Raw genomic sequence first — 26,332 nt, 5'->3', positions numbered from 1 at the left:
CTGAAGAGCGTTTGTATTTGGTAGCATCCTTTTTTACACTGCAACAGTGAGTAGTGTTATAAGGCCTACTTCAGCTACTTTGCTGGGACTTTTGGCATTTGGGGTTTGTGTGATTTTGTTTGTTTGTTTTGTTTTAAATCGTGCAAACTGAGGGCTTCCTTGAGTTTGAGCAGTCAGCTACCTGTGCTTAACACTTCTGTGGGCATGGTCGTGTTTTTTGAGACTGGAGTAATAATTCAAACCTGCATCACCTTATATTTCTTCCTTCTGGCTCCATTACAAATTACAAAAACAGTCAAGTCTGCCAATGTAAGAGGTAGTGTAAGAAAAAGTGAAACATTTGAAACTCATGCAAAATGAGACACAAAAATTTTGCTTAGTGACTTCATAATACGATCCCTTCTTTGTAAAGAATAACTATACGCTATACTAATACGCATTAGTTTACGGACGCTTGGTGGGAGAGAGGTGTTATTGTCTGTACCTCAGGGTTTGTTTTAGTATGAAAAAAGGAGATTCGAAGCTCCCAGAAGAAAAACTATGCTTGAGTTGGTGTTTCGTCAGAGCTGCCGTTTATAACTCACTGCTCTTTATTTGCACTGAAATCAGTAAAAGACAGAGCAAAAGCTTGAACCCTGTAGTAGCCCTACAAAATCTCCTTATTTTTTGAGTAAACTGGTAAACAGGGGTGCCAGTACCCTGTTTTCCGTGTATGTTCAAAAGCAATGCTGTAACTTCTCTGCCCTATATTCCAGTTAATGGGGGCTGAAGTTGCTGGATACATGACTTGGTAAGTTTTGTGTCCTGAGAGTAAAAAGCTTGTGGAGTACAGCCCGTTGACTGGCCTTGGAGTTAGTGAAATGTGCTGAACTAGAAGTATTTGCATATTGCAGGAATTAGTTCTATAGACATCAATAGATTTTTAAAAAAAAAAAAAAAACCAAGCTATCTGCCATTGCTGCTTACAGCTGTCTATCTGCATGTGAAAAACACTTATTGCTGCTTTACATGCATGTTTGTTTCCAACAAAAAATTATTGAACATCCTTGTCTGAAACTGGAACTGGAACATATACTTTAGAAAACTGATATAAGATGGCAGGGAGGCATTCTCACATCGCCTTTCTTAATCTCTGTGTTGTAACTATCTTCCCTCACACTATTTCAGCCAGCAGCGTACCTCAGAGTGAAGAACCGAGCCATGGGTAAATATTTGACAGTTGCTGGAAGCCTAGCAGATATAAGAGCCACATCAGTGTGCGCATCCCCATACAATGGCAAGAATACCCAGATCTGGCACTACTGTCGTGGGCTCTTCAAATCCAAGGTGAGTTTCCAGGTGCTGGAAGTGGGTGGGTTGTATCACCTGCTGTCCTTGCACCTTCACTTCGTGCTTTGACTGGCAGCTAGCGTTAATACCAGGATAGCTTTTGGCCTCTCCCACGCGCCGTAAACCAACACGCTTATAACCTACATCCTCCTACTACGTATAGCCAGAGTTGATCTGCCTGCTTTGGCAAGTTGGACTACTTGCCACATCTGTCTAATGGGACTGATGTTCCTGGAAGCAGAAACCTGGTTTTGTCTAAAGTTGCAAGTTTAAGTTTATTACCTCTAAAGAGTTAAGAATTTCTCTGAAAAGTAATATGTGGAGAAAGTAAGTGATTTTGTATTAACACTGCCCTTGATAGTCTGTTATTAATATAAAAAGCTGATGATTTAACACAAACACCTGAAATAACAAAGACCACCACCTCTGATGAAGCAACTGGTCAATTGCTGAATAATCTGTTCCTAGCTTGCTTGCCAGGCTCGTTACCAGCTATAGCATGGTCACTGCAATATGCTTGGTGCCTGAAACAGAAACGAGTCAGACGCAAAACTGAGGCTTTGTGGCCTGGATCTCACTTCTCTTCTTGTTCCTTAGGCTAACAACGCCTGCCTGGATGTCATCGGTGGCAGAGACGTGCCTGGGGCCAAAGTCGCGCTCTGGGCAGAACATGGGAAGGACAGGCAAAAGTGGAGACTCAATGAGGATGGAACCATCAGTTCATACCTCAGCGACCAACTGGTGCTTGATATTAAAGGTATTTTTAAAAAAAAAAAAAAAAAAAAAAAAAAAACCAAACACTAAACCCCACATGTTCTAAGTGCATTGTTTTTGATTGAGGTTAATTGCCATATTCCAGCTCTTTTTGTGCTTAAGGTTAAATAGTGAATCTTATCTTTCCTGTTAGGTTTATGTCCAGTTGCTTGACAGTGGGACAAGAAACAACAGGGCGGGGGGGAACTGTACTCATTTGATCCCAGAGGTGTATTTTGATCAGATCAACTATTCTACTTGAGGGAGTTCAGTAGTGTTGACGGCAAGAAATGCAAGCTACATAAGGCAAAATGGTGAAGGAAAAGCAACGACGGAATAGGTGTGGCTCAAAAAGAGAAAAGTGCTCACTCCTAATGTTTTCAGGCTCGTTAAAATTGGCATTGCTCAAGTCCTAGTTCTTTTAATTATCCATCATGGTAGAACTACCTCACTGGAGAATGGCTGTTCCTCACACACAATTTGTTCAAGCCTTGCTGCTGGCGCTAGGGTTTTATCCTACGGCAAGGCCGTGGGGCAGTGACTGCAGTGGCTGGTTGTGAGGCTGGGGGTTCTGTGATGCTGTCTCCTCAGATGACAGGTCTAAGTAAATTAATTGATAGCCTAAGACCCCTGCAGGGCTGACAGGCCAGGGTAATGGCACAGGTGACAGTCATCAGCGTTTTCAGTGAATGTCCTACTGGCCATTATGCATCTGACCTCTGCAGCTCAAACTTCCTGATGAGGAATTCTCAGCCCCCTGATGCTGAACTAATAGAGCATTCCTGGCTTCCAGAACCAAGGAGTTTAACCACCATTACTAATCCGTAAATAGTTACTACAAAGCCATTAAATGCAACAGGTAATACTAATGGCAACTCTTACAGTATCGGAAAGCTGTGCTGCCTGGCTTACTGCAAAATAGAATATTGAAGGCTGGGGTGGCGAGATACCACTTGATAGCTCTTCAGAACATTTATGTCTTTTAGTGGATTTTTATTTGTGGTCTAATGATAAAAAATGCACTGTCATTTCTATGCTACGTGTACTCAAAGGAGAGAAACTCTACTTGAAGGACTTCATAAGTTTGTTGTTGACATGGATATGCTACACTAAATAATCTCACAGGTATCTGTGAACCTGTGTACTTCTACTATAGCGATAGGCACCTTCAAAATGCAGAGACACAGCGGGAGCTCAGGATCTGCCAAAAGCAAAATCTCCTTAGAGGTGCTGTTTCTGTGCACAACGGTACATCTGCAGCCTCCCAGTTGTGGTGTATTCTGCTTCCTAACTAACGGAGCTCCTCAGGGCCGAAGCTGACCAGCGACTGTTTGAAGGAGACAGACACACAGAGGCAGAGGGGCAGACGTGGAATCCTCATCGAATTTCTGTTTTTCAGCTAGTTTTCCTACTTGGTCATACTTTTTAAAGCTTATGCATAGACTTTTCTGAGCATTTCTTTTTAAAATTTTTCTTTCATGATTTTGTTTTGTTTTTAAGGAGGAAATTATTATGACAAGAATCACATCATTATGAATCAGCCGATAGATGACAAACACTCACAAAAATGGGATATTGAAATATTGTGAGTAAAACCCACCACACAGATGGACCTCGTGTGGGTTATTAACACCTAGAGGGGAAAAAAAAAAACCACTACTGAAGTCACACACCACTGAAACCTTGAGCAGCAACTCCTCTCTACATTCCTTCTTACCAAGCACCAATTCCTAAAACAATGGAATTTTGCACAAATCGGGAAGATGGGAGGTTGATCTAATGTCTTTCTGCAGGGAACCTGATTCTTTAGAGGCCACTCCTGTGAAAGTCACTATTACTCTTCAGCTGAAGTATTGAAAGTAAATGCAAAAGACTAGACTAAGTTTTGCAGGATATGAACTGCAAGAGATGATCTGGGAAAGGCTCTTTAGAAATGTTGTCTTTACCGTCTTCTCACAAACTGATGGAAGCTCACTGAAGAGTGAATGCACTAATGAGCTTGGAAGAGGCTGAGTTGGACTTCTATGCCCCGAGTGAGACTGTGTAGGCTCCAAGCAACCCTGAAGCTCAAATCATATATCTTGCTCTAATGCAATTTATTTTGTTCATAAAGACAACTTTGAAGTGGAATTACCAGCTCAGCATGTGAAATGGGGCAGTAGAGAAAGCCTGACTTTCACCCCCCCAACGTTACTGGTAGGCCTTTGTCTTCATTTTTTTTAACAATACCAAGTTTCCAGATAGAGGAACTGGTTTTGCTGACCCACGGCCTGTTTCCAGCCCATGAAATGGTGAGATATCACTGAAGGTCACCTTTAACATGGAGCCATATGTGCATGTATCAAAAGAGAATACATGGTCCTGGGTCAGGCTGGACTTCTGCAAGGGCTAGCTGCATTTAGAGCAGTAATGATTTTAACTCTAGCTGTGTTTTGTTTTGATGTATATAGATTAATTTAATACAATGTAATTTAGTCTTGAAACCCTGTCTTCCTTCAGAAAATAATTCACCCTAGTATGTATTTTCAAAGGTGCAAGCAGCCTGCATTTCAACGCTTGCTTAACGTTAAAAGAACAGCGTTAACTGCATGTTAACGTTCCTGTGGCTCATCAACAACACGTACATCTTATCCCAAAGGATGAGGACTTAGACTAACGGTCCAGACCATGGCATGCCGGTGCTTTCCTCAATTTCAGCACTACACAACCAGCCTGCTAGCGATCCCTCGAGACAGACAGAGCCCAATACCTTACTGGACTGCAGTTGTTGCAGGCTTGGAAAGCGCGTTCCTCGCTCAGCACTGACCAATGCAGAAGGAACTCCAGACATTTGTAGGGCTGTGAACACCTGACGTGGAAGAGAAGTCCCTTAGATCACTGGTAACTCCATTTGATTTCAGCATCGCTAAATGAATCTACTTCATTGAAAATGTGATTTTTTCCCCCTTATTTGTATATGCAGGGTATGTGTATTTCTATAACTATTTAAAGAGTTCAGGTTAGCTAAAGATGGATATTTTAGTTGACAAAAGCTGTAACTATTCCAGTTGTGCATTCAAACAGGATTCATCCCCAAACAAATAAAACCACATAACCCCTAAGTTTGCCACAGAAATAAAATATATGGATGTCTATTTTTATATGAAATGGAGTTCTGTATAGTACTATTTTAAAAAAAAAAAACTGTCTACTTGCACTTACTATTTTACATTCTAAAATTATCAGAAATCTGCTGTTTAAGTAACAGATCTTCAAATGTAGGTATATATTTTTCCAACTAAAGCACTTGTTTAGCTTTTTTTATGTACATCCGCGTATCAAGTGTTCTACGTGTGACTTGCTTTCCATATGAAATTTTAAAAGCCTGTGTAAAAAGTTCTAGTCTTTTAAACCAAGAACGACTAAATCGTATTTGGTGTTCCATAACGAAGTAACGCAGGCTTTTGTACTTAAGAGATCTTGAATGTAAAATGCTAAGCATGTATATTTTAATTGTATCAAACTTTTTTTAGGAGAAACATTTTGCTTGTTAGTTTCTTTTTAAACAAACTAAATACAATGGTTTTTAACAGCTATATCAAGCACATTCTTGTAAAATATTTCCTTTCAAATGGACAAAAAAGGGATAAGTATAGTGGATGTGTGACTGTGCTGTTACGTTAGTTTGCGTATTAAACATCAATGTTCAAGTATTAAAATAACTGCACTCTGCCCATCAAAACCCACCCAAGATACAGACTCCAGTTACAGGTTTGGGTTACTTTCACACTAAAATTGGTGCAGGAGGAGGTCGAGGTTAAATACTACTGTTTGTTTATTGCAGAGGTGGCAGCATCTGAGAGGAAAAGAGTCGTCTTGGGCAAAGTCTTACCCCTTTGGGAAACAACCCGGACAGCTTTTACGGAGAAGCTTTTGTTCTCTTGAGGACAAAGAGAACAAGTGGGGTTTCTTGTTGCTGGTGAACTTTAGAAATGAAAAAACAAGTTAATTGGCTTTTGCCTAAGGTCCTGGAGTCTGTTCCATATATACCTTTAGATGTCCATATCCAGAGGAAAGGGGATACCACAGCACCGGTGTTACTGTGAGAGACTTCATCCAGCCACGGAGCTGTGGCTAACTAACTGGACAATGAGCAGCTTACTTCCTTTTCCCAATGCCTGTTTTCCCAAAGCTAAGGAAAGAAAAGTAACATTTGGCACCAGAAAGTAGCAAAGTATGTGTAATGCGCTGCTTTGTTAGACAGCAATACAAACCAAAGGCTGGATGGATAAAAAAGTAATTTAATAAGCCTTTCTCTCGTGAGATTCTTCATGGCCAGAAATACTACTGACAGGAGCTCATTCACAAAAGCATCAAATAACTTCAATGAGACATTCAGTCCATAGTGACAAGGCAAGATTTTCTTTCTCTTCATCTGAGATAAGGTTAAGCTCTTTAACATAAACTGTGCTGCTCCTCCAAATCTGCTTCAGTGCATCCAAGTATGACAAAGGAAACCGCAGTCCGTGAGTCTGCTGGGGGAAAAAAATGAAGAAAAAAAAAAAAAAAAACAACTGAATGTTCAGCGAAGTGCAGTGTCCCTTATAACACAAGAGGGTGTTAGGCTGTAGGTACTGAGCCGCAAGTATGTGCTCCTGTCCGACATCACACTGGTGTTTCTGAGAGCAGCCTCCAAAAGATGTGGTATTACCCTGCCACCTTTCTTAGTAGACAAATAGCTCAAATCTCTTACTTGTTCTAGCATGCCTTATGAGGTAGGGAGGCTTAAGGGCGCATGGCTTCCTCGTGTGGTTTCCACACTGAAGAATGAAATAATAACTTTAAATTTACACTCTTGCCTAACCCTAGACTGCGCATGCAGTCTTTGGACGTAGTCTGGCAGAACCACAGAGGACCTCCATTACCATGGCTGGAGTCTTGAGGGGCAGGAAGGTCTGTTCTGGGACTGGCACACGTTGGACAGGTGCCAGCGTACAGCCTCAGCTACCCCTATCCTCTACTCTAGAGGACCAGCGAGCTGTACCTTAAAAGGTAGGTAACTGCCAGGCAGGAAGCCGTGCTGTATTTACTGAGACAAGAACGGGCTGTGTTCTGCTTTGCCTCTACAGTGTATTTGTGCAGACCTGTATTCAAGTGTTTCAGGTCACAGACCTAAGCTAGAGCATCTTCCCATCATAAAGTAGAACAAACAGTTCCAAAACTCGCAGCCACGCTTCAGGAGTGTTTATGACTCGAGTAAAAGCACATTACATGTGCTGAGTAAGAACGGAGATGAACCATCTGCAGCCTGTTAACAATATAAAAAGTTCCCTCCTTACATTTCAGTAAAAGCGTTTACTCCCAATGCTGACACACCCCACCCTAAAATAAACACTCTTCTCTTGCGGGATGTTCCAGTGGATATGGAACCTAACATGGGTTCGACGTGGCATAAACACAGCACATGAGGCACAGTGATCCCTGCTGCGAATCAACCTGTGCCACCATATCCAGTAGCCTTAATAAAGGATGTGCTAAAGGACACAGAAGTCAGAGACAGTTCTAGCCGCTCCAGTAGCTTTGCTAGCTGGGACCTGAGGCACGCGCAAGAAATCCCAACATCTCAACCATTTAATTATGAGATTTATATTACTTAGTTCTACTGTGAACTGCCTCTGTGTTGCAGCCTCCGCTCATCCGGGTACTTAGGGGAGGGGCAGAACTGCTCTGGGTGCTGAGGAATACACAGAACCCCGGCCCCTGCTGCCGTCTCAGTCAAGCTCTTCTAACGCAGCAAAACCCACCGTGGCAATGGAGCTTTTGTTGTGCGTTTGTGGGAACAAACCTGCGACGTGCCATCCTCGCTAGCAGTATCATCCTCTGTCCCCATCATGTGAGTTTCCCTCCTGTTCTTTAAAGAATGATACACGTAAACCATCTCTCTGCGAATTTCGTCCTAAAAGACAGCAGGAAGAAAACAATTACATACACACCCTCAAAGTCCTCTCACTTCAAGTGACAATGTTAGCGCCTTAATTCTGGAGTCCGCTGTTACAGCAGTGAAAGCTATTCACCTTCCTAACTGAATGATCCAACAGCCATCTACTACAGCAACAAGGGAGTCTCCAAAACATCTTTGAAAATTTATTTACAACCTATAATCTGCCTCGATACTGCCGCTACTAGACTCACAGGACTGATGCTGTACAGAAAAGATGCCAGTTAAGGTGCACCTCCTAGAAGGCCTTAATGAAGGAGTGTGCATCAATGAATTTCCATTCTGATACTGCTCTGTCTCTTAAAATCACATGCCTGTTGTTAGCATTCCTTGGTCAAAGCTGTGCAAACCAATTCAGAGCTCTGTGGGCAGGGCTCACAATTTGTGGCTACATCTTGCATGTGTGTTGTCATTCAGGGTTTATCTGTATGACATCAGAAGGCGAGGTGGCAAAAAAAGTGTTTCCAAAGCCTACACAGTCTAACAGCAACATGGACACAAACAAAATGGAGGAGAAAAATCAGAAAGTTATGGTATGTTTTTCTTGGAGGGAAACATTTTACACGTGCAAAAAACATTGTACAAGATAGTCTGCCCCCCCCTTTTTTTAATTAAAACAACAAAAAGCACTTCTACAATTTCATGCTGATAAACTTTCACAGCTAAGAAGTAGTCTGAACACAACATCATCCAAGATGCCAGCATCTATTCTGTGGGACAACTCCGCAGTGCCACTGGCACCTGCCTAGGTACAAAGGTAACTGGGAAGTGAAGACTAAATGCAGCCACAGTCAGCAGCCGCTGCAACCAAGAGAATTCCCTCTCTTTATAAAACTTATTCATGGTCTTAAATACAAAGAATTAAAAAAAAAAAAAAAAAAAAAATCCATTCTCAAGAGCTATAGAGGCCATTTAGCAGCTGTAATGATCGCTCCCATCTAACCTCAGATAAAAGCTGTGCACCTACCATGCCGAAGCACAGGCTAAATTTAGTTCTGTAGCTCTCCTCCAGAAGGCAAGAACGTGCCGTGTTACTGCTCGACAACAACCCCATGATCTCCTAACAAACCCTAATGGGATGCAGGCTCCAACTTAGCGTAACTGCATGACCCTTGTAGACGGGTACAACAGAGCAACGACTCGCATACCTCGCGCTCCCACCCCAAGCATACGGGGGTGGCTTCATTATACTTACAGGATTCTCTTGATCTGGTTCCACTGTAATGATAGCATGATCTCTAAATTGCAGTCTGATTTTGCTATCTATTTTTGGCAATTTCCCACCTAAGAAAAAATAAATTCTCCATTAGAAAGGAAGGAAACCAGACGAACAGTGCAAATCGAGCCCTCTGTGCACGACCCGCTCTTGTGGCTAGACTTTTTGTTAACCTATGTTTCAACACCTACATATTCTCAAATGCAGGGGGACGGGGACGGGGGAGATTTTTTTAATTCTCATTCTCTCACAGTCTACAAATAGCTGTAATAGCAAGCTAAAGCATAAGGACAAATTCTACCAGTTGTTAAACATTCTCAGTAGAGAGTAGTTGAATAAAGCTGCCAATTTCCATCTAGGATAACCTTTATTTCATGCTGAGACATGTCATCTCTTCCGCTAGACACAGGGAATTAACCAGCTGAGGTGAGCTGATGCTAGACTATAATCTCTGCCTACCGTAAAATACCAAAGTCATAAGCGGCAGTTAGCAACAGCTCCACTACCACATCAGCCAGTTTTGGTAACTTCCGAATCTACCTGGAGTCAAAGGATCAGAGTCACATCCCAAGCAAGGTGGCAACCGGTTCATAATGAAATCCTTCTTCATGTCAGACGATCTCAGTTCGCTGGTGTTTTCCAGACGGTCTGCAAGCCTTCTCAAAAGGCTACTCAGTTTTTTTGTCGAGTCAGCTATATCCACCTGCTAAATATTCACACAGAGTTGCTCTCACATGAATTCAAGCTAAACAGACTAGCCTGAAGAGAAAGAGGTGCAGAAAATCTGGACACTCCTCTTTTATCTTTGCAAAGGGTAACGTTTACTCCCAAAACAACAAACTTTTTGTTCCTTTTACATTCCCCACACACCAAACCTGATGCTCACTTTCCCTCCCTCTGGGGCTACCTGCAATGCTAAAGGACTTGCAAGTGTAGCTGAGAGCCAGACTTGTTCTTTCTACATGCTGATGAGCTGATCAGCAGCACAGCTGGACTACCATAAAGAGGTCACGCAACAATTTACAGCTTTTTGCTAACTTTTGAAGATTCAAAAGCTTGGCCTGACAGGAACTGTCTGACAGCTCCAAAGCGAATACCATTACTTTTAGAAGGAAACAAGCCACACAAGGACGCTGTGATATGAAAGAAAGGCAGTGCAGTGAACTAGGCAGTGCTTCAGACGGAGCAAACCTCAGACCAGTCATCCTGAAGTCTTCAAAAGAAGTTGTTGTGCTGCTAGACAAGATAGATAGTGCCATTGCATTGCGCTTTCAGAGCAGATCAACACGATACATGCTTGCCTCAGTGCCGAAGCTTCAGCTGGATGCACAATTACTCCGTTCATCCCACCTACTTACCATAAGCAGTTGCCTTGGTATGCTTGTCCGCAGTGCCACATCTTCTTTTGCTGTATCAAACACAAGTCCAGGAATTGCATCCAGTAAGAAATCTCCCCAAGAGCTGAAGGACAGGAAGAAAAAGAAAAAAAATTACTAAAATAGTTGCACTGAAATAAAACAGACAACTGATGTCAAGGGCTGGAAACATAGTGCTCCAATTCCAAATCTGCTTTGTGCCTTTGGCCCTTCCATCACCGCTCTAGTCTCATGCAATAGCTCACTCTCATCTCAATTGTATGTGTGTCCTCACCAGCTTCGGGTCAGTGGCACGCCCACAGAGGGAAGGAGCTGGCTTGAGAAGGGTCCACTTCCAGGTGCTTGCCATCTACCAGTGGATTCAGCTTGAAGCTGACCTCAGTGAATGAAGAAATTCCTACCGGGGCCATTATTATCCAACCACACGCACATATGGCCTCACTGCACACAATGAAGCGCGTGAGGTTGTGTTGTCTACCATGCTTTTGGGACACCTGTATTGAAGGAGGAAAGGTACCCAGGGTTATCAAATCCAACATGACATCAGTTTTTAGCTTTGCTACAAAGTGACCCCAGAAACAAAACCCCTACATCTTTCTACAGGGATTTTAATGATACCTAACAGGCACCTTGTAGGTGTCTTGTTTGTGTTGCATCCCCATTCTTAGCCTACATACTTTAAAAAAAAAAAAAAAAAAAAAATCGGCCTTTGAGCTCTGTGCTTCTGTTCCCCAATTGTAAGAATAAACTAGAGGAGGGGAGGGAGGACTACTGCCTGCGCCTTCTTTGCCTGGCTTGAGTCAACCTCGTCGGGAACAGCCGTGCCGCTCACGCAGAAGCGCTGTCCTGTCCACGTGTGACCTCCCTCTCTACCACATCCTCAGAGGCTGCTTTAATGGGCAGCCGGGGCGAGTGCTCAGCATCCAAGGCTGCCAGCAGACTCCCGCCCACCTACGGCAGGCAGCAGAGCAGGGCCCGTCCTCCAACGTACACTTCACCCTCTGCTCTTGCTCTCCCTCAGCACACCCTGTTTTCAGCACTGATCTCTAAACACTACTTTAGTTAAAAAAAAAAGGTATGACTTGTTATAGTCTCATTTACATTTTTTTTATCATCTCCACTCAAGTGTTCTGCTGTCTGCTACACATCGGGAGGGAAGGACTCTGGCCGATAAACAGACATAACTCTTACTGCTTCCCTTCTCTTGCCCCCAATCTCCATCTGCCAGCAACTATCTTCAGCTACTCGCTGCTTTTCCAACCTGCCCTGCTTATAATGAATTCACACACGCACACACACACACTTCTCTGCCTGCTGGGACCCGGCCCAGAGGAACCGTCCTCCAGCGCACAGTGGAGTCCCTTTTGTCTTGGTGCCTAAAAATCCCTGGAAGTGCTGCCTCCCCCGGCACTTCCTCCCCTCCCAGCTCCTTCTGCACGTGCTGCTGCCAGAGCGGTCACAAGGAGTCCAAACATCCTCCATAATAAGGACAGCTATTTTCAAGGAGTTCTCTTCAATTTTCCAAGGAAATGCTTCCAGACCATACTTCCATCTACAAGCCAAATCAAAATGCCAGCCTGTATCAGGACTGCTGCTTATTCTACCTATGCTTGCCGAAAGCAGGTGCAGAGGCAGGCTCTTGCAAGTCATTACCAGTAACCTTAATGGATAATGATTCCACTTTTTATCCTTAAACAAACAGCACTCTTCAAGCTTTTCCTTTTTCCTCTCCTCACTCTGACACAAGCGCCCAGGGAACATGCTCCCCAACAGCACTGCTTCTCAAGTAACTCACTGGACTGGCACTTGGCTTATGCTGTCACGGAGAAACTGCACTGACTCCACCCAAGCCCGTCAGGTCTCCAGCAACCCTGTTATAAGGAACTGAATTCTTGACCAATAACCCTGTGCAGATCAAGCTGGACAAACCCTGTTCTGTGCGTTCAGGAGGTCTCCCGCACACCGGTCGGTAAAACATCGCTCCAGCCCAGCCTCCATCAACAAGCCAAACATCCACTTATTCTACTGTCACTCTTCTGTCTGTTCAGTTCACTAAACCAGGGGCGAGAGAAGCTCCTGGCCAACACAAGGAGGCGGTGGGACAGAAAAGGCAGGGGAAGGGAGGAGGAGCAGGACATCTCTTTGGAGGCCACTCACTGCTGATCACCCTGAATGTGCCATCAAACCTGCCAAAGCGGCTCAGCGCTAATACTGCCTCCTGCATAACAAATGAAGTCAAACACTCTTTGAACAGCAGTCAATGCTTACAGAAAATAATTTTTTGCCTTCTGAATAAAAGAATAGAACATGAGTATACATTAAAATCAGCTGAACTCAACTTTTATGGAGACTCACACCTTTGAGCAGCTTCATCTTAACCCTCTCTCCAACTTGGAGGACTGGCCACATTAAGAGTTACCTACCAGCAGTGCTGACATCCTGGGCTTCCAGAATGGTATAGGTGGTGGTTAGAGATTCACCTTACAATCATCTAGCATATGCCCAAACTTGTTCTGCCCTGTTTTGTGGCTAACAGAAATCCTTCTCAATTCCTAACTCAGGCCAAGGACTCCAAACCCAGCATCTGAGAGGCTGATTAAGTGGCAGCAGCATTTCCCTGTGCGATGACAACGTTTCAGTGGGCACAAGGATCAGATGTGTGTCAAAGGAAATCTGACTTGCATGCACAGGGTAGGAGATGAAAAACACAGATAAGTAGAAAATATTTGCAAAGGCAGAATTTGCAGCGAGTCTGTTAGAGCAGGTGTGGGTGACTATCAAATGCAGGAGAAAACATGATGAAAAGAGTAACTCATCACTCTTTATCTGGGTTATGAAATGAACAGTAACTTCAGCCACTGGTGAGAGGTTTTTGGTTTTTTTAAACACAACAGTGAGTTTGCAGTTGTAACAATCTTCCACATTAAAGTCTACAGCTGGTAAATAATAAAATAACCAATTAAAAAGCAATCAAGCTCGCTGCATGAAAACCTGGTAAACAGGCTGCTTCCAACAACAAGGGTCTCACTCCCCTCCTTCCCCCAAACCTTCAATTACCGCTACCTGAACACTAACTTAGATTCTGTTACTAATAGCAGGGCACACATATAATAGTGGGGTACCTACATATACTCCATGTCACCACATCTCTGGGGGGAAGGTGTCATGCCCTATCCCTGTATTACTCACAGAAAAACAAACCACACAAGGGCTAAATAGAACGAACACAGAAAAGAGCCAAGCAAAGCTCATTACAAGGTGGTTATTTTTTTTTAAGAAATAGGACATCACTTCTTTGAAACATCAGTTTCAGGTCTGTACTATTCACATACATCATCTGGCAGAGGAAAGCCATTTTCTGAAAAGCCATACAAAGAAAAGTAAAGAATAATTACTTGTTTTGGTAGGTACTGATGGTCACGTGTGTAGAATAGGAGACGCCAAGAGGAGTGTCAGCTTGGTGAATAGTCCCTCTTGGGAAGTACAGTAAGTCACCTGGCTGCAAGAAAATGAAAGAGAATTGGTATATTTAGGGCACCTGGTCAAACCTTACTGTAGTCAAAACAGAGAAAATACTCTCTAAGCACACAGACTGACAACATATATTTTTTAAAATCACAAAATAGAGAGATCCTCCATTGTACACTTTAATAAAGCACTCTAAGCCAGAAGTCCGATACCCTAAACTTTCCAACTTACCGTCAATATTTACTATACACCTGTCAGAGAACAGGAAGCAAGCTTTCAACATTACAGAACGTGTGCACTCCAACTCAGCTGCATAAAGGGGACAAAGAAGCAGCTGAGAGAAACCTGCTGACAATACAGCGGGCTAGCACAGGAGCAGTGCCATGTGAATTTGGTCAGATCACGTCAAAAGGCCAATATTCCACAAGAAAAGCCAAATATTCTATAAAGATGGTAATCTGTTACAATACTGTTGTCTGAAATTTTCAGTTAAAACACTTAAAAAACAAGTACAACCCTCCTTCTCCCTATCTTTCTTCTCACCTCTCTAAATTAAATCTCCACACTGATAAAAATTTAGATTAGGAAAGTCAAGATAAGAGAGAAGTGCAAGGCACATGAAATTGCTTCCAAGAAGGAAAAACCAGTTTACTTATGGCTTCTCCTATAAACATCTATATAGTTGGATAGCACAGTCAAAGAGAAAATTCATAAAGCAACAATGATGAAATTTGATTCCGTTCCAATTTTGCCATTCCTTAAATTCGGTCACATCACCTACTGCTAAGAGCCTACCAAGCTAACACAGATATATTTCAAGTGAATACTACTTGATTTTTCACTGAATTGAGAGGTCTCTTTAGATTATGAGGCTTCACAGGACTTGGCAAGATCAAATCTCTTAATCCATTTATAACAAGCTGTAAAGCACCATAGATCAGCTATGTACGATTTACTTGTTCTGAAGCAAGCCTCTCTCTGCCATTAATAAACTGCCTTCCTTGCCAGCGTCGGGACTACACTAACCAATTAGGAGTATTTTGAATTCTCTTCATTTGCTATGTTTCATATCCCCAGCAAGAAAACAAACTAGAGGGAGAGTAGCACAGGGGAAGGGTAAGAGTGCTGAACACCTACCAGAGTGATGACAAACTAGTCTGCAAAAGAAATTATTTCATGCTGTAGCACCCCGTGCCTACCACTAAGAAGCCAGGATCATGATTTTTCAAAGCAGTCTTCACTGCAAAGTCCAACTCTTCTTCATTCTACCTGCTGGGTAGTCTCATCAACACCATTCACGTAAGCCAGCAAGCACAACACTCTGCCACTAAAATAAACAGAACCTTCACAGACTCCAGGTGGCAACACCCAGATCGGGGCAGGACAGAGCACGGGACTAGAGACAACGCCGATCTGATCACTTTGCTGCTTTCTTACTTCTGAATTGGAGGAAGGAGGGGCAGAAAAGGGAGAAGTAGCAGCAAATTAAATGGAAAATCATACATGAAGAAGGCTAGACAGCCAGCTACCAAATAAGCTGTGCCTGACATCAGTAACAAACCAGCCATGGCCACAGCCTGATGCAGCGTCACCGAGACACACTGCAGCTTGGGACCTTATATACAAAATATAATACGCCTTTGCTCTCGGTCAGCTACCAGTTTTTGGTGGGAAGGGAGAACACCACCAAGAGAGTCTCTAACTGGTCCATCTGCTCTAACTGCCCAAGGACGGCAGACAGCAGACAGAAATGCAAAAAAGGAGAAAGGAAATATTCTAGAAAAATGTTTAGGGAGGAAGTAAGAGTCATCTGACAGCGTCCCTGTCAGAGACAGCTCCAGACAGACAATCAAAATCTGACAGTGGCCACTCGGAAGAAATGGGTCACGGGAAGTGAAGAACATCAAACAGAAGAAAAATAAATTCAAAAAACTTAGATAATTTTTAAGCCCTTTTCAGAGGCCAATATTTTCACTCCACTAATGTCAGTAAAATGGCTTGTGGAATACATCATTATTTCATAAGAATCAAAGGCATTGAAGTCCGGCCCAAAACATTCCAAAAATTAAAAAGGGAACTGTCATTTACTAGACTTTGCATCACCCAATACATCATGACAACTGAATATTACCATCTGCCAGCGAGTGATGTCAGTATCATACCCAATGTGTCATACTATTCCTGAACTACCTGCACCCAAAGGCAGGTCTGAACACCCGAAGAGCAGAGGCCTTGCAGAGAGAAGCCCAAGGACAGGACACAAGGCAGAGAAACTACTGAGGCTTCCGACACAGAGCAGCCCCGTCTGCTGGATAAACAGCACGCTTCGAAAGCACAAGCATGTAAAACAGAATGGGACAAGTACCAGATGCCCTGCTGTCAAAGGAGCTGCATTCATTAATCTTCATGAAATGCTCTTTTTATTCCAAATAACAAAAAACAGCCAAACACTTGATTTTCAGGTTTGGAAAAAGAAAAAACAACCAATACAGCAAATTAATATGGGGTTTAGTTCATGCTTTTGTTTATCAGCCAAGGATAAATATTTACATCTAATTCATCAGAACAGTGACAACCTTCGGTAAAGCAGTAAGTCTTAGTGCATAGAAGGATTAGCCTGATTGATTACAGACAGCATGTAAAAGTATAAAAATGTTTCATAACCATATATAAACCTAATGGTTCTTCTGCACACAACTCCACAAACATGATCCAGGAGTAAGAGTGCCCAACTTGGAGAATATTGGAGAATTTCCAGAAATAACTCGTTTCTGGGTCCATTATTTAAACACTAAAGCAAAGGATACCTTTGAAAAAGGACAGGTTAGACAGCTATCACCCCAATTTCTCATGCTCACGTTGTTTTGTGTGCCAACCCTCCCCTCAACTTCACAACAACGATCATTCAGAATACTGTCTTCGAGGAAGGGACCATTCTAAACATGACTACTTTTCTGGCAACCATAGCCCAGACCAGGTAAAGCAATTCAATTTTAATACCTTTAATATGAACTCATGTGTGGGATTCCCAATCCTATCTTCTGATTCAACATTATATTCCCGAGCTAAATGCACCGTTGGTTTATAGAGTCGCCAATGTTTCTCACCTTCTAGCTGAAGGATAAACACCTGCAAAAGACCATAAATCCAAATGCATAAGGAAGCCTTGCTGCCCCTCACACATCCAACTGATCAGAAATTTTAAGTTGTCTTCTTACTTGGAAAGTCTGTGGAACCATGCCAGAGATCAGGGATAGAAAGCAAACAGAAGTTACACAGTTCACTTTTCTGAGAACAAGAAACAGGTTTCACTTTCCCTGCTCTCAGCTACTCCACAGCATGGCAAACAGGATTCCTCTCATTAATTTTTAGATGTCTACAATGCAGAGATTTACATTTGAACTATTTCTTTAGGCTCTACTTAGAGATAAAAGAGAGAAGAGTTGTGAAGTGTGATCTGTTTTATCCTAAGGCAGGCATTTGGAAATCCCTGTTTCTCTCCGGTCACTTAAATAGGTGCTAGACAACTAACTCAAAAGTAATGTCTGCCACACAGATACTCAAAGTATCAGGTGAGAGAGGTCGTATCACCATTCACTGACAAAGAGAGCATCAGACACATCTAGGGGATGCTGTGAGCTGGGACGTGATGACATACACCAGAGCCTGCAGGTTGTGGGGCTGCTGAACAACAAGCATAAGGAGAATGAAACCTCAGATATATTTAATGGAAATGAAAAAAATAAAAAGCAAAAAATACATGTAAGGGGTTTTTTTTGTTTTTGTTTAAGTGGGATAGCCCAACTTTTTTTAATGCAACGTCTATTGGAATGTTTCTTTTAGAAGCTAATTTAAAATGCATTTGGACCACATGACTTCATCATACCAGTAACTTCTTAAAAACAGTAGGATCAGCAAACGGGAACCAGCACAACCAGTCTGCTTCCACTGTCCAGCTGAAGAAAGAGCAAGTACTTAGTAAAGGAAAAAGGACTTCTAGATTCTTGGGGGGGGGCGGGGCTGAATGAAGTAAAAATGAACAAAAGGTGCTAGAAAGCCTCTGCAGCTAGGAAAACAAATTCTCTTTTCACCTCATGAAAATACCAGGTCCAGAAAGCACAGTTTACATGATATTACCATTAGATATTACTATTAGTACTTTTTCAGTAAAATTATACAGAAAAAACAACTGTAAAGAAACACTTGCAACCGATTACAGCAGAAAACACATTTTTTTATAACAAGTTATTTTACGAGAGAGAGGAGGGAAAAAGCACATGTACAGATATCCACTGCCACCAGCAAAAGCCCACGCACAGTTTCACAGGCAAGGCTGTGCTGTCCTACCTCAACATCATCGTAGTGAGGGGGAAGGCCCTGCGACCCCTGGGGAGTAATGTAAACATTCGACCCAACCAGAGACCCAAAATAGCACTCCAGCTTCTCCTGAATCTTCCACAGCTCCTCCTTTAAAAAGAAATGATGCTGTTACTGAAGAGCTCAGCCAAGCCAGGCTGCCACCCAGCCCACAGCCTCCCCATCGCTTGGGAGGTTCTTCTAGTGAACGACCACATCCCCACAGGGAGCCAGGGGCTGGGAAGGCAGATGCTCTGTACGAGTGTTGCTGCTGAAAGCAAGCACTGCAGACGCAAAGGAGATCTGCCGTGAAGGTAATCAGTAAGCCAAGAAGTCTGGTGCCCCAACATAGCGTTGATGTTTGTTCTCTTCCCCCTGCCATTTTTAGGTTGCAAAAACAGACAAACAAGGCTGAACAGAGAAAAATAAACCACCCATCATCCCAGGAGCAGCAATACATCTTAAGACAATAAACACATGCAGGACTTGCATTATATAGGCTAGCATCAAAGAGAGCATACAAAGATTAGAGACTTTTTTCCAGCGACTCTAATTTTTTGGGCACATTCAAGAGCAAACTTTATTCATCCACATCTAGCACGTGACAGACGATGCACCAAAGGGATGACTCTCGTATCAGAAGATGCCAACTACCAGAGCTGCACAAGTGCAACTTCAAGCAGAATTTATGTAGGTTCAGCACAAGCTCTAGATTTCAGCATAACCCACACAACATTTCAATTTCACCTGCAGATGCCCCTGCCACTGGCCTTGAGCTACACTCAAACTGAGATCAGCCAGCGACACTATACCTGAGACTCAGCTGTGTATTTGGGTCCTTATGGACCACTTCACAATTAAACTGCGTTGACACCATGGGACAAAAAAGGATCACCTAAATCCAAGTACCTTTAAGCATCCAAGTCCTTTACACAACTGTGCGGACACCACTGCCTCGTTCTCAATACATGACGATTGCAAAAGCATCAAAATGAACAAAAGAGGGAGGGCAGTCAGCTAAAATGTGGCGCACCACTGCTGTGGTGCAATTCAAAGCCATTCCATTGACGAGAATGGTGGAGTGTCCTGGAGATATTTTACATGGTTTCACACCTTGCCCTCCGTTAAAGGAAAGCGGTACAAAAGCCCCTGTTTGCACAAGGAAACTGTGGGAGATCAGGAGGGATAATTTAAGCAGACACAGATGGATAATCATCAATTTTGTGCATTTACTTTTTTTGAAACTCTTACATGACAAAGCAAATTTTTTAAAAAGAATGCTTAATATGATAGCATGAATCAGATTTTGTTCTTACTGCAGAGCACTGAAACATGATGGGCAGTGCAAAAATACAAACCATGTTTTAATTAATACAGTTCATATATAGATTTCAGCAGGTCATCGATGTCAGATACTTCCCCTGGATTTACTGGGGACAGAGATGAAGCTATGTCTAGTATGACCCAAGCAAAGTATACTACATTATAAAACATGCATTATTATATTCAATGAAATGATCCAACCTTAAATCTCTGAGGCTGATGAAACTGTATTGTTGCCTTTTTCTGGTCAAAATCCTTCTTCAGTTGCATGTAATTCACTTTGCCTTCTTTATTCAAAACTTTCTTTTTTCCATTCACACATCTGCAGATATTTATATCTCGCCCATAGGATAGACCGTGGTTGCACAGTTCCTTCAAATCTGACAACTGGAACAGGGACTGGTAGTAAGCAGCCAACAGGGGATCATTTCTCTGAATGAGCAGTGGCTTTTGCTCCCAATACTCCCTGAAAAACATCTCTTGTTTGATGGGAGAGATCAAACTTCCAAAGAGGCTGTCTGGGCTCTCAAAACTCATGACTGACGGAGAACAAGCTGCTTCCACCTTCGCTCGCTTACATTGTGCCTGCATCTCTTTTCCCATTTCAGCATGCTTCCCTCCTTTCTTGGGCATGGTCCTGTTCAAGAGAAGAAAGAACCAAACCAGTCAACCAGTAACACAATCTCAAAAGCTCATGGGCCCAGAGCAGCTCCACTTGCCTTCCCCAGTGGGATATGAGAGTACACTGGCAACAGCTCTGCTTCCAGATGCTCACTATTTGCTCCAAGCAGCAGAAAGGAAAGCCCAGAGCAGGCCTCTAACCCTCTCTCAAACCTCAGCAAACTCCAAAGGGCTCTACTGGAAGCCGTTGCTCACAGAAGCTCAAATCCCACAGCTGAGTTTATACTAAAAAACACGAGATGAAACCCAATGGCCACACAAAGGATCTTTACAAATGCAGGAATGCACCCACACAAAGAACCTGTGGTAGACCAGCCTTCTGTAGCAAGACCTGCAAATTCTTAAAAAATTAACTCAGCTTTAAGTGATTTAAGGGCAACATGCAAAGGGGGTGGAGAGAGGGGACAGGATCAGAAACTTGTACCCTATTACACTTCCTTGAAATGCACTAACATTGGGGAAAAAAAGCACAAGGAAGACTCCCCAATGACTTTTCAGCCAGAGCATGCTAGAGGGGGGTGTATGGCATTGCAAGTGCAGAATCCAACCAGTTAAACGCAGGGGGTGGCACGGGGTGCGATAAGGAAGGCTTCCCTTTCAAGCTGGCTTACACAGCATAAACCTTGTATCTACACAGCTATACAGTTACCAGACTAAAACTTTAGCAGGACCTAGAGAGAAGGCAGCTACTGCAGTGAGGGGACACTGACACCCGTCCAACACCACGCACTAAGGGCTACGCAAGAATACAGTGAACAGAAAACACACGCAAATGGGGTACGGAAAGAGGGAGGCCAAGTGAAAGAGTGGATGGCTGTGAGGGAAGAAGGAATATGCAACCAGGTTCAGTGGGCGAGGATGATTCAATTGTGTCCTGGTTTCAGCTGGAATAGTTAATTTTCTTCCTAGTAGCTGCTACAGTGCTGTCGTCTGGATTTGGTATGAAAATAGTGTTGATAACACACTGATGGTTTTGTTGTTGCTAAGCAGTGCTTACACTAAGTCAAGGACTTCTCAGCTTCTCATGCTCTATCGACTGAGAAGGCTGGAGGTGCACAAGAAGCTGGGAGGGGGCACAGCCAGGACAGCTGGCCCAGACTGGCCACAGGGCTATGCCATTCCGTATGGCGTCATGCTCAGTATATACAGCTGGGGCAAACGTGGCCAGGGGGCTGCTGCTTAGGGACGGGCTGGGCATCAGTTGGTGGGGGGTGAGCAACGGTATCATGCATTACTTGCTTTGTACATTGTTATGATTATTATTACTACTTTATTTCAATTATAAACTGTTCTTATCTCAACCCATGAGTTTTCTCACTTTTACTCTTCCAGTTCTCTCCCCCACCCCACCAGGGGGGAGTAAGCAAGCAGCTGTGTGGTGCTCAGTTGCTGGCTGGGGTTAAACCACAACAAATCGTCAGGAGGGTTACAGCAGCTTCCAGAGAAACAGAAAAAAGCAGAGCAGACTTCCCTGTAGGTGGAGCAGGCTTTAGGAACATGAGGTGAGGGCACCTGCTTGAGGTCTCAGGCCCTGGAAACAATTTTATGCTAAATTTTGTGGCAGTGCCAAGCATCTAGTGATGCTCACCACGCAGTGACAGTGGCCCACATCTCGGCCTCTGTCAGGGTCTCCATACTGTATCTTGAATGGCCAGGTTTAGCAAAACTAAGTTTACAGAAGAGAGGAAACATTGTTAGGCCTTTCTGTTGATGCTATGCAATTACACCAAAACCTACAATTATTAGGTTCTGCTTCCGTCTCTACAGAGCTCTCAAACTTTGTGGTTTATGTAGAATAAAAATAATTCTTTCACCAAAGTGCAGACATTTAATTTTAAAGTTGGAAGTCATTTTGGTTTTCTGGTTAGATAACATGTTTGTGTATCGTCATGTAAAAATAAAAAAGTTAATTCACGAAGTGTTTATCTGCCAAGTTCTCGGGAAAGTTAAGGCAAAAATCAAGTAACGGTAGGTGTAACACCATAGTATGTGCAGACATACTTACATTAACTTTAAGGCTGCACCAGCATTTCATCCCCCAGAGTAGCCCAGAGCACGAGGCAGCAGTAAAAGCCTGCCTGAGAAGCTGAGTTAAGCATCCCGACAATGCGCTAGCACCAAGCCCTGCTGCACCGCGGCTTGCCTGCTAGGTCTGGGCTGGCCAGACCAAACTCACTCTGGGCACGTCTGAGCAAGTTTGTGAAGCCAATGTGTGAGGAGTTAGAGCATGCTGATGCTTTCATTTGTAAGTACAAATGACAGCTTTACTTCCAAAAGTAAATAAAAGTAAATGCTCTCATTTATTAAGATGCTTTTACTTACATAGATCCCTTACCATGAAACTTAAAACTCCAGTTCTGCTATTTGCATGCAGTACTAAGTCCTCCTGTGCAGCAGTATGCAGGACGCCCTCGCTGCTCCACTAAGTCCTGGGCAGAGTCTTTCGTCAGTAGTTGCTCTAACAGCCTGTACCTCAACCGTAACCTACAGTCACCTTAGTCCTGCAGTAAGGAATCCTTATCACCACCTTCCTGAGAGGATGGACATTCCCGGCTGCAGCAAGCTGCAGCTCTCTACGAGGCAAGGGAATGCTTAAAAAAAGACTGAAAATTAGTCCCCAGTTGCTACCAACATCTGAAGATGCTTCCGGCACCAAGATCTACAACTGACATCCCCAAATGCCAGCTACGCAAATGCAACCAAGCCTGAATTGCCAGTTTTGAATCCCAGACCTAAATCCATCCTATCAACCTCTCAGCTCGCTCACATTGTATTTAACAAAGTTAAATTCAGGTATGTACTATTCACAGAACGTGGCTTCATTTACACAACGTGCTGTTCTGTAGTGTTTTGTTAGTTATTACAACTATAGAACCACAGAATGGTTTGGGCAGGAAGGGACCTTTAAAGACCATCGAGTTCCAACCCCCGGCCATGGGCAGGGACATCTTCCACTAGATCAGGCTGCTCAAAGCCCCAGCCAGCCTGACCTCGAACACTTCCAATCATGGGATATCCACAACTTCTCAAGGCAACCTGTTCCAGTGTCTCACCACCCTCACGAGAAAAAATTTTGTTCTTCTATCTAAGCCAAGCCTACCCTCTTTCAATTTAAAACCACTGCCCCTTGTTCTGTCACAACAGGCTCTGGCAAAAAGTCTCCCTCTCTTTCTTATAAGTCCCCTTTAAGTACTGAAAGGCCACAATGAGGTCTCCCCACGGCCTTCTCTTCTCCAGGCTGAACACCACCCAGTCTCTCAGCCTTTCTTCATAAGAGAGGTGCTCCATCCCTCTGATCATTTTTGTGGCCCTCCTCTGGACCCGCTCCAACAGGTCCGTGTCCTTCTTATGCGGGGGACCCCAGAGCTGGACGCAGCGCTCCAGGTGGGGCCTCACCAGGGCAGAGCAGAGGGGCAGAATCACCTCCCTCGCCCTGCTGGCCACGCTGCTTTTGACGCGGCCCAGGATACGGGTGGCCTTCTGGGCAGCAAGCACATGTCCCGTTTTTCATCCACCAGCACCCCCAAGTCCTTCTCCGCAGGGCTGGAGAAAAAAACGCGGCAAAAGAACGGACCTGCCCCTGCTTCAGGCAGGCGCAGTTATTTCACGTCAGGTTTCTCGGCTCGCGCCCCAGATGTACCCGGTTACGGGGCCAGGCCCCTGCGCCGGCCCAGCAGCTGCGGGGGACTCAACTCCCCCTGAAGCAATGGGGAAGAGAGGCGGCCACAGCGATTCCGAGGCCACGCAGCCCCGCCGCACCGCCCCGCCACTGAACTTCTTCCAGAAGGGCAGCCCGCAGACAGCGGTGCTCCTGCGGGCGCAGCCCCGCAGCCGCGGCCGGGCCGCCAGGAGGGGCGCCCAGCCAGCGACGCCGGCCCTGCCCCGCGGCTGCCGCGGCCCCCACTGAACGAGCCCCGGGGCAGGGGACGGTGCCCAGGCCGCTCCGGTTCCTTCGGAGCCCCGGAGGGCCGGCCACGAGGCCGCCGGGCCCGGCGCGGCCACACCGCGCCCCGCACCGAGGGGCGCCTTTCCCCGCATCCCGGCGGGGCGGCGGTCGGCCCGTTCCTCACGCCGCCGTCAGCCCCCTCGTCCCCCCCGGCGGCTCCTCTTCCCCCACCGACCCCGGGGCGCGGCTCCCGGCTCCCCGCTGCCCGAGCGCGCACTCACCCGGGCCGCAGCGGCGGGGCGGGGCTGGGGGAGGGGACGGGCGGCCGGGCGGAAATGGCGGCGGAGCCGGGCGGGGAGCGGCGCGGGCGCCCCCGCGGGGCCGGGCCGGGGCCGGGGCCGGGGCCGGGCCGGGCCGGGTCAGGCGGCGGCGCGGCCGCTGGAGGAAGGGGGAGGCTGTCGCCGTCGCGCTGGCCGCCGCGGGAGGCGACGTTTCCGGGGGCGGCAGGAGCCGCCCCGCTCACCTGGAACGGCGCGGTCCTGTGGAGCGCCCCGGGGCGCCGGAGAGCAGGCACGAAGCGGCGAGGGGCGGCAGGGGGACGCGCGGGGCCCGGGCCCGGGGCGCCCCGGCTCTGCCCCGGGCCGGGCCGGGCGGTGGGAGCGGGTCCCGCGCTCCGCCTCCGTGCAAGGAAGGTCTCTTCTTCATCTGTCCGAGTTATTTAGCGCGTATGTGCTGGAGAGAAACACACCCCTTTTTTGAAACCAGTAGGAAATTGATTAAATTCGGAGATACAACATAAAACCTTGTGGTTATTTGTAGAAGATTTTACTTCATACACACAAAAGTGCCTGGGCTTTAGCTGCAGGTTTTTTTCCCGGACCAAATCTTGTTCCAGAGCCCCTCTGAGGCTCCCTTGAAGAAATCTTTAGAATCTTCCCCTAGCACATGAAAACTTGTAGAAGTATTTTTAGTTACCTTTATTAAAGATGCCTATTAATGGTGTAATTTACATTGGCTGAAAGACACCAGAAAAATTGTTTGGCAGGTTTTGCTAAAGTTTTGTTCTCGTGTACTGACAGCTTGAAGCATGCAGAGCAGAGCTGCCAGCGAAAGGTGACTTTTGGAAAGCTCAGCAGGCTCCCAGTGCATGGCTAACGTGAGTAGGAAGTTACACGGGGCATAAGGTAGCTACTGGAGGGACCTTTCAGTGGCAGATAGGAGAGGGGACGCTGTTCTATCAACAAGTTGCAGAGGGAAATAATAGAGCCTTTCCTGTCTAAAATACCAGTTCAAATCCCTCCCTTTATAGAAAATGGGTTTGCAGTCCTGTTCCTACCTGCGGTGTGGTTGCTGGTCACTCGGTAGTAACTCCTCCTTCCCTGGCACTAACCGGATCTTTTGGAACAAACGTTACGGGATTCCAGGGGGTCCTGCATTCATAACGCGTCCGGGAAACTCCTACGTGCTGCCAGGAGAGAAACTGGCAAAATCTAATACGCAGGAAAAGGGGATGGAGGAGAGAAGGCGGCAAATACAGCTCATCCTGTTCAGTCCCTGTTCCTTTACCAGCTGGCCCACCTTGGCCACCAGCTGGCCAAGACGTCGTGGCCACTTGATCATGAAACACAGATTAATCAGCATGTGGATGGGTTACCAGGAGAGAGATTTGGCCAGGGGTGAACCTAAGGTTTTCCTAATTGTCCAAATGTGTACAAATTAGTAAAATTTAACTTTCTCTATAAAGCATTTTTCTTTCATTGGGCTGTGACTTTTGAAGAAAAAGAAGGCATTCTCTGCTTTTAATTCTGACTCATTCTTAGTTCATCATGATGTCACTCAACATTCAGGACACTGCAAAATTTATAAAATTATGAATATTTTAGTGTAAACACTCACCAATAGTTAGGATATTCAAGGACATACATTTTTGTAGCTCTCTGAAAAACAGGTCACTGGCATGAAATTCT

The 26,332-nt window shown here is 44.9% G+C and overlaps 2 protein-coding genes across 5 annotated transcripts in view; one reads left to right on the top strand and one right to left on the bottom strand.

Annotated features, from left to right (window-relative positions):
• CRYBG3 (crystallin beta-gamma domain containing 3) overlaps positions 1-5,985 on the top strand; it is a 95,331-nt gene extending 89,346 nt beyond the window's left edge. Inside the window, exons 20-23 of one of the 3 annotated variants that reach the window (XR_014230895.1) lie at positions 1,168-1,326; positions 1,927-2,086; positions 3,583-5,045; positions 5,906-5,985. Coding sequence is in view for 1 of the 3 variants with exons in the window: in XM_082338024.1 (XP_082194150.1) it covers positions 1,168-1,326; positions 1,927-2,086; positions 3,583-3,671 (408 nt within the window). In the remaining 2 variants the exon portion in view is untranslated. Of the gene's footprint in view, positions 1-1,167; positions 1,327-1,926; positions 2,087-3,582; positions 5,685-5,905 lie in introns of those variants that run through there. The other 2 variants (XR_014230896.1, XM_082338024.1) reach the window with 2 other exon arrangements.
• Positions 5,977-24,658, bottom strand: RIOX2 (ribosomal oxygenase 2). 2 transcript variants are annotated; one of them, XM_082338026.1, is made up of 10 exons: positions 24,647-24,658; positions 20,000-20,435; positions 18,467-18,586; positions 17,120-17,248; positions 14,047-14,150; positions 10,634-10,736; positions 9,816-9,981; positions 9,255-9,343; positions 7,907-8,017; positions 5,977-6,596 (listed from the first exon to the last, which is right to left on the bottom strand). In XM_082338026.1, the coding sequence occupies exons 2-10, from the start codon at positions 20,429-20,431 to the stop codon at positions 6,435-6,437; spliced, it is 1,416 nt and encodes a 471-aa protein (XP_082194152.1). In that variant the 5' UTR covers positions 20,432-20,435; positions 24,647-24,658; the 3' UTR covers positions 5,977-6,434. The 2 variants fall into 2 exon arrangements, with proteins under 2 accessions (XP_082194152.1, XP_082194153.1); XM_082338027.1 differs by having other exon boundaries at positions 5,977-6,593.
• Positions 24,659-26,332: the final 1,674 nt, after the last annotated feature.

The sequence above is a fragment of the Platalea leucorodia genome (genome assembly GCF_965183815.1).
Source record: "Platalea leucorodia genome assembly, chromosome: 2".
Taxonomy (NCBI): Eukaryota; Metazoa; Chordata; class Aves; order Pelecaniformes; family Threskiornithidae; genus Platalea; species Platalea leucorodia.
Note: the sequence above shows the minus strand (reverse complement) of the source record. Positions and strands in the feature narration are given on the sequence as shown.